This window comes from Squalius cephalus (assembly GCF_949319135.1).
Source record: "Squalius cephalus genome assembly, chromosome: 25".
NCBI classification, from domain to species: Eukaryota; Metazoa; Chordata; class Actinopteri; order Cypriniformes; family Leuciscidae; genus Squalius; species Squalius cephalus.
Window position 1 is genome coordinate 17,530,373 of NC_137146.1, and position 13,643 is coordinate 17,544,015.

Consider the following 13,643-nt stretch of genomic DNA (forward strand, 5'->3'; position numbering starts at 1 on the left):
AACTCAGCCACAAAGTGGTAGGCCACATAAAATCACAGAGAGGAGTCAGCGCATGCTGAGGCACACAGTGTGCAGAAGTCTCCAAATTTCTGCAGAATCAATAGCTACAGACCTCCAAACCTTGTGTGGCCTTCAGATTAGCTCAAGAACAGTGCGTAGAGAGCTTCATGGAATGGGTTTCCATGGCCAAGCAGCTGCATCCAAGCCTTACATCACCAAGAGCAATGCAAAGCGTCGGATGCAGTGGTGTAAAGCACGCCACCACTGGACTCTAGAGCAGTGGAGATGTGTTCTCTGGAGTGATGAATCACGCTTCTCTATCTGGCAATCCAATGGACGAGTCTGGGTTTAAAGGTTGCCAGGAGAACGGTACTTGCCTGACTGCAATGTGCCAAGTGTAAAGTTTGGTGGAGGAGTGATTATGGTGTGGGGTTGTTTTCCAGGGGTTGGGCTTGGCCCCTTAGTTCCAGTGAAAGGAACTCTTAATCCTTAAGCATACCAAGACATTTTGGACAATTTCATGCTCCCAACTTTGTGGGAACAGTTTGGGGATTGCCCCTTCCTGTTCCAACATGACTGTGCACCAGTGCACAAAGTAAAGTCCATAAATATATGGATGAGCAAATTTGGTGTGGAGGAACTTGACTGGCCTGCACATGGTCCTGACCTTAACCCGATAGAACACCTTTGGGATGAATTAGAGCGGAGACTGCGAGCCAGGCCTTCTCGTCCAACATCAGTGCCTGACCTCACAAATGCGCTTCTAGAAGAATGGTCAAAAATCCCCATAAACACACTCCTAAACCTTGTGGAAAGCCTTCCCAGATGAGTTGAAGCTGTTATAGCTGCAAAGGGTGGGCCAACTCCATATTAAACCCTACGAATTAAGAATGGGATGTCATTAAAGTTCATGTGCAAGTAAAGGCAGACATCCCAAAACATTTGGCAATATACTGTTTGTTACTCAATGGGACTGTATGGATTCCAGTGGATTCCATCCAAATTGGATGTAATAAATGTAATAAATAAATTCATCATGTTCCTCGAACCATTTTTGAACAATGTGTGTTGTGTGACAGGATGCATTATTTTGCTGAAAGATGCCACTTCCACCAAGGAACACCATTGCCATGAAAGGGTATACCTAGGCTGAAACAATGTTTATGTGGCACTTGTCAAGTTCATGTCCCTCATGAATGGCCAGACTCAGGGTTTCCCAGCAGAACATTGCCCAGAACATCAAACTCCCTCTACCTGGCTTGATGTTGACCCACAGTGCATCCTGGTGCCTTCACTCACCCAGGAAAAAATGGCCAGTTTGTGGTTCTCGGACCACTGTTGGTAAATTCTCACTACTGCTGAGTAGTTTGAATCGAACTTTAACTATTTAAAGGAATAATTCGCTCATAAAATAAAAATCATTGGCTTCTGTTGTAGCTTTCAAATTTGAAATCTCAGTCAACAAGTGCCATTTGATGTTTTTTTTTTTTTTTTAGTTAATGTGTGTGTCAGAGATCTGCTGATGAAGTGCGTCAGAACGTGTCTGATTCACAAATGGACGAGTTCGCTCATCGCTCTTTCACTGCGGTGGGTCCAAGTCAAGGGATCAAAGCAGTGGAGATGCTGATGGGGGATTAGAAGAGGAGGAGGAGGAGAGGAAAAAGGGGGGAAGTGGGAGGTGTGCGCGTGTGAGGAGGGATGTCCTGCAAGATTGACGTGAGCTAATCCATTTTGTGACAGACTCCTTGCGATATATAAGCACGACATCTTCACATCTTCACATTCCTGAATTACTTGGACTCTGACCCCAGAACACAGGTGTTACTGAAGAGCAAACGTCCAAAGACACATGTAAGTTCAACAACTCTTTCTGATTGAATCAATAGAGGTAGCTATTAAGTAAAAATGTGTATGGTGATTTCCAAAGTTAATTTCTCAACAGAAATTTGATTACAGTTACTAGTGCACAAAACGTGCAGTTTCTACCTGATCTGAATTACTTTCAATGTTGTGATAGTTGATCAGTCACAAAATATTTTCTTACTTGAATTAATTGTAGTATACATACTATGCAGGTCATTTAATAAAATACAAGTTTTGTACTTACTGCCATAGCTCTTTGTGTCGTGCAGTGCCCTGTCTCAGACTCAGCATGCTGCCCGCCGCCTTCACTCGGCCCGTGACGAAGTGCCTGATTGGCTCGCGCTTGGGGACCGTCGCGTTCCTGCTTCTGCTCGTTCTGTCCTCCACTGAATCCTCTGCACACGGCACCACAGTCGAGCACGACCTCCACATCGTCCACAACGTTGATAACAGAAGTAAGTTTTTTTCTTCTCGATCAGTTTTTTTCAAATTATTCATTGTATTCACATAACAGCTTCAAGAGACTTGAATTAACATTAGATGGCAGATAGATATGCAATGTCAGTCAGTGAAGCAGCTTTCAGACGTTCATGGATTTAAAAAAAATATTCATAATAGGCTACATAATATAAATTCGTAATGCATTAAAATGCACTGTGTAATCAGTTTTTATCAGCAATTATCTTTTCATAAATAATTGTAATCACTGTCATAATATTAACATACAACGTAAAAGAACATCTTAAGGTTTCCATTAAATAAAATGGATGAAAAAAGATCAGTGACACTAACAGCATTTTTGCGCCTGTATATGTTATAGTTCATGACATTATATTTCATTAACTGGTATAATGTTAATATGCCAACCTGCTTGAATTGCTTAAATCTGCTTTGTGACTTTAAAATACAAAATAATGATTAATAATGCAGATGGTAAAATAGATGGCCAGCGCTTCCTCAAAAATGTCCTTCAATGAAGCATAGCTACCAAACATAATCAGGAGACTTATTTTTGATTACAAAATATTTTACTTTAAAATATAGGCTACACTTTGGCTGTAAACTATGTGGAAATAAATACAGTTTATAATCAGTTTATAGCCTATATGTGCAGTGTTTTACAGTCAAATTACAAGTATAGTTCTCTTAAATCTAATATAAATTTTCACTGTATATGGCAGATAAATTGCCAAATAACAATTTTTATTGTAGCATTTTTACCCTGTTTTAGTCAAATCACAGTGCTGTTGCTATTTTAAGAAACAATTTGAACTTGATTTAACTCATAAAAATTATTTTCATTGGTCATATTAGTCATATTAAATGATGGTTTTGACTTGAATAAAACCAGTTAATTTATAGATTTGACCAAGACACATTGTTTAGGTTGCCAAAGGAAGAAGAAAAAAAAAAAAAAATCAATGTACTTAGAGGATTCTATGCATTCTAAAATGTGAAATTTGGTGTTGCTTATTTGTTTTAATGCATTTTATAACTGTGCATTACCAGAACATAAAACTGATCATAAGACATTGAATGTGTTTAAATAATGTATTACTACGATATTTCTGGTTGTTATATATAACAGTGAAACTGGAATTAGATTAATTTTTGACAACAAATAGACAAACACGATTTGTTATATGCATGCATATGCTAAATATGCACTTTAATAGTGACATTTGTCTTAACCTGCCCCAATCAGGTCCAGAGATCGACCCGTTCTGGTATGTGGGTCGCGGTGTGAGACCCATCGGGCGGTTTGGAAAGAGACAGAGCGGAGGTGATCTGGAGCCGGTGGTCAAATCTCTGGAGCTCCTGTTGAACACTCTCAGGAATAAAGAGAGCTTGCGGAACGCGCTGGCACAAGAGGAGTCAGACTGGTTACCGTGAGATCTACTACCTAAAGCAACCTGTTGCCTGTAATATTCCAATGTGTTTTAGTGTGTATAACTAATCACAGTTTTATCATTCTCTCCATGGCTGTGTGCCTCTCAAAATTCATTTCAAATAATCTGACTGGCAGGTGAAAATATCTGTACATATTACATATGCAATCTATATTAATAAATAAATGTACAAATGTATGTATATGTTTTCCTCTTATTAGTAGTTTACTGTAATAGATTATACAAACTACTGCTCCACAATTAAATTAAAATATAATCTACCAAAGAAAAGCAAACATCTGCGAATCTCTTCAGGAATGCAAACTTTATTCATATTTATTTGAACACTGCTTGTGTCAGAACAAATTTGGCACATGAGAATTCATTGGCTTTTTTCTTTTCGCTACAGAATATTTTCTCCACACTCCCCATTAAAACTTTGTGGTAAAATTACACAGAGGACATTCTGATAAGAGGCAGGCTAATGCCTTTTCATTCATGACAAACCCAAAATACACTTGAAAAGCCTACGATATTTCATTTCTTGTCTTTTTATACCTCATTCAAATGTAAATATGCATTCGATTTTTCAAATAGAAAAATACATGACACTGTAGGACATTTTCAATTTCTTGACTGTGCTTTTCATGGGATATTTTACATCTATTAGAAAGGTGATACATGCTTTTATACACTAACATTGCCATAGACAACAACAAGGAGCAGGACCCGTTTAAGAGCATGAATGCTGAATACAGTAGCTCCTCTGTAGAGAGAATGGAATGGAGAAGACAAAGTTTGGGATGATGGTGCAAATTGTATATTGCATGCTAGTTTATTCTCCATTGGCTCAAAGAAGAAAAAAAAAAAGACATAAAGATTATCTCTGTGAGAACATAATGTTGTGATCAAACACACTGGTGGTTTGGCTTATCATAAGCGTGAAGTTGTAACACTGTGCTATTGCAGCATTTTGCTAAATGTTATATTTACTATTGCTATGGATTATCAATTGCAAACCAATCCGCACCACAGAAACATTGCAGAATGTTTTAGAAAGTCCAAAATGACATTTTAAGTATGTACATGATTTTCTAGGTGAGCAGTGCTCTAAGAATAACAACTGGGGTTTTCAGATTAATAAATGAATAAGTCAACAAGGCCATAACCCTTGTGGACGTATTACCGGAGTGCTTCTCATGGAGATAGCAGTGATTTGATGTTCATACTCAAGAGATCAATAGATATCTGAGGTTGATTCAAACATAAGTATGAATACACAGGGGGTTTATGATTCATGCAAACACGCTCAAAAACTCATTATATGGCAAGGTGGTCGAGTGCTTTCAAATAGTAATTGACCCTTATTTTTAGGAAAATAAAATTCAGGCTAAATTATACATTTCACAGTTGTTTTAGATGCTGAATGCAGTTTTTATACAGCACCTCAAAGGAACAACTCCAAAAGTGACCATCGGAAAAAGAAACCTGAGATATTTGCACCAGATACGAGCAGAACAGAAACATGACAATGAAAATCAAACAGGTCCTGCAGATATTTTGTGTTTACTTTCACATAGACATTTCACACATTTAAAACTTTCACCAAATGTGCTCCAGCTTCTTTGCAAAACAAAATCATAATAAAATAAAGGTCACATTGGTCATCCCGAGAGGTCTTTTTCTAGTCACATTGCCGACATACAGATTTCAAACATGTACAACACTCAGCAAACGTTAGAAAAAGAGGTGACATCCAAGATTTTTAACATTTACAATTGTTCATTGTTACACATACAGTGATTACATGAGTTTAAATCTACAATTACAACCCTCTGTGATGGTTCATTGTAGGAGTTTGGTCTCCATTAAGGCAGAGAGAGAGAGAGAGAAGAGAGAGAGAGAGAGAGAGAGAGAGAGAGAGAGAGAGAGAGAGAGAGAGAGAGAGAGAGAGAGAGAGTCAGGTCCCCTGGTAACCGGAGGTGTTGAGCTCCAGGGTTTGGTAGAGTTCTTGGGGTCAGAATTTATATCAACCATACATAGGTTGAAGGACCAGAAGTTAGATCAAGGCACTGGTGTGGAACAGCCTGATGGTCCTAGCAGTCACAAGTGGTGTGATATTGAGCAATGTAGCTTATCTGAGGATCACAGAGGTCACGTCCTCTTCTCATGGCCTCATAGATCTCACCTGCGGCTCAGATTTGACTTCCGTTTCTGTGTAGAACAAATTCAAAACACACTCTTAGAAAACAATTTTCTTCATGGAAATCCATTTTCATAATGATATATTAGCTTAATGTGCAGATGTGTTTAACACTTAGCACTCTTAGCCCTGAACGAAAATGTACTTTTGGATAATCTAATTACATGAATCTTGAATAAGCTGTTCCTGTGATTGTTACAGCCAATAGAAGGAAATTTAAAGGGATAGTTCACGCAAAAAATTAAATCCTTACATCATCGGTAACACTTTACAGCTGGGTTCTTCAACCTTGCTCCTGGAGATCTACCTTCCTGCAGACTTCAGTTCGGCCCTGTCCCAAAAGGCACCCTAAACACTTACGGTCTTTCTACGAGTCCCACACTTTCGCTTAGACAGTCGGGTAGAAGTCTGCCGCAGAGTTTGTTTCAGAGCGCATACATTTTTGCTGCCTAGTGTTTTCCTATAATTTTTGCCTAGGATCTTCTCAGTCTGGCAACCATGTGCACGCACTCTCTCTCTGCGCTACAAAAAAGTGCTGATGATCTGACAACACTGACAAACATATATGTTAGAGTTTAGCGATGTTCGTTGTGAAGTTTTGCTCGAATTAAAGTTTCTGTTCTTTCATGAGCAATTTGATTCTACTAAGAACCTTCTCTGTGACGAACTATAATAAATCCGAACATGATTCTTGACCTAAGTGACATGTGAAATGGCTGTTACTGCATTATCCCTTTTGATAATTATGCAATTAAGGGTAAATATATATTTTAGCAAAATAATGGTGATTACCATTTTAACCATTATCGGTCTGCCCTACTTGGAAGCACCCTTCTGAAATTGATAAACAGGACAATCTGTCTCGTACAGTGGCCCAGTAGTGCATAACACAACGAAATTTAAAGAACACAACAGAAACAAGCCACATCACAACGAAATCATCTCAACACAACAGAAACAAGCCACAACACAACGGAAACAAGCCACAACAGAACAGAAACAAGCCACAACACAACAGAAACAAGCCACAACACAACAGAAACAAGCAACAACACATGGAAACAAGCCACAACACAATGGAAACAAGCCACAATACAATGGAAACAAGCCACAACACAATGGAAACAAGCCACAATACAACAGAAAAAAGCCACAACACAACAGAAACAAGCCACAACACAACTGAAACAAGCCACAACACAACTGAAACAAGTCACAACACAACAGAAACAAGACACAACATAACGGAAACAAGCCACAATACAACGGAAATATGCCACAACACAACGGAAACAAGCAACAACACAACAGAAACAAGCCACAACACAACAGAAACAAGCCACAATACAATGGAAACAAGCCACAACACAACAGAAACAAGCCACAATACAATGGAAACAAGCCACAATACAACGGAAACAAGAAACAATACAACGGAAACAAGCCACAATACAACGGAAACATGCCACAACACAACGGAAACAAGCCACAACACAAAAGAAACAAGCCACAATACAACGGAAACAAGCCACAACAACGGAAACAAGCCACAACACAACAGAAATGCTCCCTCTCCCTTTCTAGGCCACTATAGAGGGGTATACCAGAGGTAATGGTCTAACGAAATCCAAATTTTGGACATTTTACTGTAGTACCCTTTTTTTTTTTTTAAAACCATTATCCAAGTCATTTATATAGCTATGCGAATTTAAAGTGTCATTTAAAAAAGCCTGGTACAGTAAAAACTGTTTAAAATTAGACCATTACCTCTATTATGAACCCCAAATTTAGTATGAACCCCAAACAGCATTGTGAAATGAATTCAACAGTAATATGTGCCAAGTTCCAGGGTTAGAAACTGTTAAAAATTTGGATGTAAATATAGAAAAAAATAGAAAAGGCACCATGAAATGGGCTGAATGTGCAAAACAATGATAATGTATTGCTCCAAAAAAAAGAAATTGCAAGGGTTCATATATAAAAATATATTGGATATCAAATTTTGGATTTCATTAGATCATTACAACCTGCATTAAATCCCTCGGCTCATTCAATTCTAGCAGCGCTTATTTAAAAAAGACAAAGCGCCGCATTTATGTATATATATTTATATATATAGGCCCCGTTTGTGTGCGAGCATATGACCATTTCCATTGTGTTGTGGCTTTTTTCCATTGTGTTGTTAAATTTTGTTGTGTTGTGCACTACTGGGCCACCTTACAGGGCCTTCCAACAATGTTCCACCACACCTGCCAGCAATTTTCAAGTAACCCCTTGGTTAGCTGACTTGGTTAGCTGGTTCAGGTGTGTTTGACTGGGGTTGGAACTGAACTCTACAGGACAGAAGCTCTCCAGGAGCAGAGTTTGAGACCCCTGCTTTCCAGTAATGTGCAACTATGTAATAGGTAACACAAGCATAAAATACTAATAATACTTGGTAATGTTCATTTCTACATACACACTACCATTTAAAATGATCATGTGATACTGATTGAAGATTGGAGTAATTGCTGCTGAAAATTCTGTTTAGCCATCACAGGAATAAATTAAATTTGAAAATATATTTAAATTGTAATAATATTTCGCAATATTACTGTTTTACTGTTTTTTGATCAAATAAACGCAGACTTGGGGAGCAAGAGACTTCTTTCAAACATTTTAAAAAAGATTCTTACCCCAAACCTTTGCATGGTAAAACTACAAATACATTTTAACATTAAAAATGTACATTTTAAAATTAACGAATTAACATGAAAAATATGCATAATATATTATTCATATATAAAATATGCATATCTATTAAAATGGAATTCATAGAACCAACACCTTAAGTAGACCTTTTATATGAATAAATGAAATATAAATTCATTTATTCAGATATTTTTTTATGGGCCATAATTAAGAAAAAAGACTTATTACAAAATGTAATTATTGTAAAGACCTTAGTTTAACATAATCTAATTTTTAACAAAACTACTTCACTGCTTACTAATATATATATATATATATAAAAAATTTGCATGTAGGGTTGGGTATCTTTTGGTTTTTTTTCAATACCGGTGCCAAATCGATACTTTTAAAATGGTACCGGTGCCTAAACGGTGCTTGAACCTATACTTGAAAAAAAAAAAAAAAAAAAAGAGAGCCTCAAAAAGATGGTGAATGACATTAAAGAACGGCTTTTTTATTGAAAAAAATAAAAATCTTAAAATTTAATATATTAAAATTTTAAAGTAAATATTTAAATACAGTAGTCTAAATACAAAACACAAAAAATGTACATAACAAATTCACAATAAAACCTAAGCCACATTCTTGAATGAATAATTTATGAGATGTAGCCTACGCCGATTAGCCTATTGTAGGGACATCGACTTTACATTTCCACACTAAACATGACGCGGAAAAAAATTGGTTGCGTAACATGTCAGTAAGTCCTTGGCTGATATTTTTATTCTTATATACATGTAAGTAAATGTGTTTTGTCATTTAAAAAACCTTAATAATGATTATGATTCATGTTAGTTGATCTATAACGCACAATGGGTACAGAACCCAGTTCTGTTCATTAAATGTCTTTGCTTTTTATGTTTTATTTATTATACTTAAAATAAGTTTGTTTATGTGTTTTAGTTTTTTTCTTTATTCACAAATGTATGACTTTTGGAAGTGCAATTTGATTACCATATAATAAAGTTGAATTAACGTAAGCTCTTTAATTTTTACTCATCAAAGTGGGTGTTGATTATAATTAGGCTAATTTACTGATAGCCCCATTAAATAATAAGGATAAACAATATTTAAAAAGTATATAATTATCTAACATCTGACTAATTAAGAATTAACATAACATAAAATGCTAAATGGGGGATTTCGATCTAGCATCATTTTTTTGTCAGAACGTTGTCTCTCAGTTGCTGAATGTTGCGCAAAAACGTTGCTACAGCCCTGTCGTGTCTTATAATTCTACATTGTTACAATGTTGCGAGCACGTAGACAGCGACGTTGCCATAGCAGAAAATTGCCACAACGTATATGTGTTTGCTGGGTAGTAGCCTATGCACCGCAGTTCAGAGAATTGAATCTGTCAGATTTAGGCCTACAACACACCAATTCATCCACTTCTCCCGGAATACATTAAAGTAAGTGGCTGGTGAAGTGTGAAAAGAATAGAGTAAATTTTATAGTTACCTACACAATGTGTATCTAAACACGTCATCCATTTATAATTGAAAGGATTGTTATTGCCGCTTCCATAGACATCTGTGTGTATTTTAAAATAAACCTTATCTGGTTGAAAAGACTGAATAGTTGTGATATATGATAACGCTGAGCGTTTGTCTCTGGCTCAGTGCCAGCCAACGCGCGAATGCAGATTTGAATTTAGAAGTTGATGATCATGCGATCTGAACAGTCTAATCACACCGGTGTGAACGATCGTACGCGTCAAAGGGTTAACTAGCGTTCACATGCTTCTTACGTATATATTTCAACCGACAGATGAGGCATTTAAGTGGCACCGAAATGAGGCACCGAAATTTGCATTTTGATTCAGTCCAGGTACATACTGGTTACTTAGGTACCGGTACCATATCGGTGCCCGGTTACAGTACCAAACCCTACCAGCATGCAGCAAATTATATCATAGTGAGGACCTCTGCAGATTCTCATGACTGTGTCAAGGTCAATAATTCTTGTAAAATATCAGATAATTTAACCTTTTTATGACAAGGCAAGGTGAGTACAGGTTGTAAAATGTAACTTGGTGCGGTGACTCCTTTATTAATTAATAATTTAAAAAATTAAAGGGCAGCATGAACGTTCTGCAAAACATCTTCTTTTGTGTTCCACACAAGAAAGTCATAATGGTTTTAAATGACGTGTATAAGTTAACAACAACATAATGTTCTTTTTTTTTTTTTTTTACTTTAATGTCAACATACAACACACTGTTCAGCTTTCTGATGTATTGACATGGATTCTGCAGTATTACAACATGCAACATTGACTAAAGAACCACTTCAGGCTTTGTACAAGCTGTTACCGTCTCCTATTGGTAGATTTGTGTGACTAACAGCTGAACTGGAAAAGTAAGCTTGTCCTTTGAAGCTGCAGCTAATGTGAAATAAAGAAATCAAGATGAATCATGGTCATATCAATGGGCAGCGCTAAACAGAAACCCTGATTAGTAGGAAGATTAAGCAGAAAAAGACAAGAGAGGAAAAAAGATAATACTGCTGGCCGACTCTCTGTTTCTTCTCTAATGGACCCTCTTTTCTTCTCCCAGTGTCTCTACATGGTGCATTAAGTTTTGCACCTTTTCACTGGTTGCTCATTCCACCTTTCTTTTCAAATCAAAATGTGTAATGTCACTAGGTGTGAATATAGATTTTTTTTCCCCCTTCCTCAACGTCAGTGGAAGAAAAAGCTGCTCTTTTTTCTGAACCACATGAAATTGTTGCCTGTGGGATTTTAGCAGGTTCATGATGTGATCACTCTTACAGTACACAGAGTACTGCATCTATAAGACATGTAGGATTTAAGCATCATTGTGTTTCTGAAAATTGTACTGAATCCATGGAGGGTATTACAGCTTCTGTAGATATACTTCAACGATATTTCACATGAAAAAAAAAAAAAAAAAAAAGACTGTGAGAAGATTCATTTTGATTTTTTAAGACCATGATTCCTCAATCAGAGTTTGAGACTAACGCTTTGACCTCAGACAAAATAACATAAATTCATAATCCATACAAAATAGTCTTTTGTACAGACAGAGTAAGGAAGACGGACTGCAGCCGGTAGTACCTAAGGCATACAGGAAGGAGATATTAGAACTTGGGCTATTCCCTGGGCAGGTCACTTGGCTTTTATAAAGACATTAATGCGAATTGCAAAAATATTTTACTGGCCAAAGATGTACAGTGAGGTTAAGGAGTTCTGTAAATCTTGTCCAGAATGCCAGTTCACTACTGGCCGTACTCCTGCCGACGCACCCCTGACACTCCTTTTAAGCAAATAGGAGTTGACGAAGTTGGGCCTGAGGAGAAGAGTCAGAGAGGTAACCGATTTATCTTAGTTATTTGCGATTATGCAACCAGGTACCCTAAGGCATACCCATTAAGTGAGGTCACAACTAAGCAAATAGCTACTGTACTCCTACGATTTTTCTCGCAGGTTGGCATACCTCGGGAAGTGCTCACAGATCAGGGCCCAAACTTCATGAGCCACACCCTACAAAAAGTATATCAATTGCTGGGCATAAAGAGAGTACGAACCACCCCTTACCATCCTCAGACTGATGGTCTTGTTGAACGTTTCAACCAGACCGTGAAAACTATGCTGAGGAAGTATGTTTCTGACAAGGGCAAGGACTGGGACAAGTGGCTTCCATTCCTCCTTTTTGCCTATAGGGAGGTGCCTCATGCATCTACAGGGTTCTCGTTCTGGATGAGAATTGGGAGGCCACTGATAAACCAGACAAACATTCTTTCCTACGTGTTAAAGATGAGAGACCATCTGCAGAAGACAACAGCCCTTGCACGAGAAAATCTCCTGCAGTCTCAAAAACGACAAAAAGAATGGTACGACCGAACAGCCAGATCCCGTACATTTGAGCCAGGTGAAAAGGTCTTGTTGTTGTTACCAATGAGTGAGCATAAACTGCTGGCTAAGTGGCAGGGCCCCTACCAAATAAAGTGGAAAGTGGGTCCTGTGACAAACTGTATGAGATAGAGATCCCATCCAGGACCCAGCCCATGCAAATACGTCTGAGGAAGTAGCGGGAACCATATTTCCTGAGGAGGAAATAGAGGAACAATACCTGCCTGGTCATCAGGGGAACAGTCAGCTGAACTTTGAGCACCTGGAAGATGGTCAAAGGCAGGACGTTCTACAATGCATCCCAGCCCAACTCTTTATGGAGAGACCTGGCAGAACAAGCGTTATCCACCATCACATAACTCTCAAAGATCCCAAACCCATTCATCAGCCTGTATACTGGGTCCCAGAAAGACTTCTGCCAGTTATGAAGGAGGAGTTGGAGACCATGCAGAGCCTTGGTGTGATTGAACCTCCTGTGATTGAACCTCCACAGTCAGCTGAACTTTGAGCACCTGGAAGATGGTCAAAGGCAGGACGTTCTACAATGCATCCCAGCCCAACTCTTTATGGAGAGACCTGGCAGAACAAGCGTTATCCACCATCACATAACTCTCAAAGATCCCAAACCCATTCATCAGCCTGTATACTGGGTCCCAGAAAGACTTCTGCCAGTTATGAAGGAGGAGTTGGAGACCATGCAGAGCCTTGGTGTGATTGAACCTCCAACCAGTGAATGGAGCAATCCCATTGTCCTAGTGCCTAAGAAGGATGGCAGTCTCAGATTCTGTCTGGATTTCCGCAAGCTCAATAATGTGAGCAAATTTGACCTGTATCCCATGCCAAGAGTGGATGAGGTAGTAGAGAGTCTTGGAAGAGCAAAGTATCTCACCACACTTGACCTCTGCAAGGGATATTGGCAGGTTCCAGTAAGTTCGGAGAGCAAGGAGGTGACCGCATTTAAAACACCCCTTGGACATTTTCAGTTCTGTGTCCTTCCTTTTGGGCTTCACGGAGCTCCAGCTACTTTCCAAAGGATGATGGACCAGGTCCTCCGGGAGACTGAGAAGTTTGCAGCTGCATATTTA

The 13,643-nt window shown here is 38.3% G+C and overlaps 2 protein-coding genes across 2 annotated transcripts in view; one reads left to right on the plus strand and one right to left on the minus strand.

Moving 5' to 3' along the window:
• The first annotated feature begins 1,787 nt into the window (after positions 1-1,787).
• prlh2 (prolactin releasing hormone 2) lies at positions 1,788-3,913 on the plus strand. The gene is made up of 3 exons (XM_079862696.1): positions 1,788-1,851; positions 2,133-2,318; positions 3,569-3,913. The coding sequence occupies exons 2-3, from the start codon at positions 2,153-2,155 to the stop codon at positions 3,754-3,756; spliced, it is 354 nt and encodes a 117-aa protein (XP_079718822.1). The 5' UTR covers positions 1,788-1,851; positions 2,133-2,152; the 3' UTR covers positions 3,757-3,913.
• A 146-nt stretch (positions 3,914-4,059) lies between these two features.
• The window catches only part of myripb (myosin VIIA and Rab interacting protein b), a 426,990-nt gene continuing 417,406 nt past the window's right edge, over positions 4,060-13,643 (minus strand). The window contains exon 16 of the mRNA XM_079862907.1: positions 4,060-5,966. Coding sequence (XP_079719033.1) covers positions 5,920-5,966 — 47 coding nt within the window. The 3' untranslated portion in view covers positions 4,060-5,919. The remainder of the gene's footprint in view (positions 5,967-13,643) is intronic.

What these genes read in the sequence shown, in the direction of transcription:
- prlh2 (XM_079862696.1), top strand. Translation starts at nt 2,153, where the DNA reads ATGCTGCCCGCCGCCTTCACTCGGCCCGTGACGAAGTGCCTGATTGGC. An exon ending in CCACAACGTTGATAACAGAA is followed by an intron (nt 2,319 to 3,568) that starts GTAAGTTTTTTT and finishes TGCCCCAATCAG; the next exon opens with GTCCAGAGATCGACCCGTTC.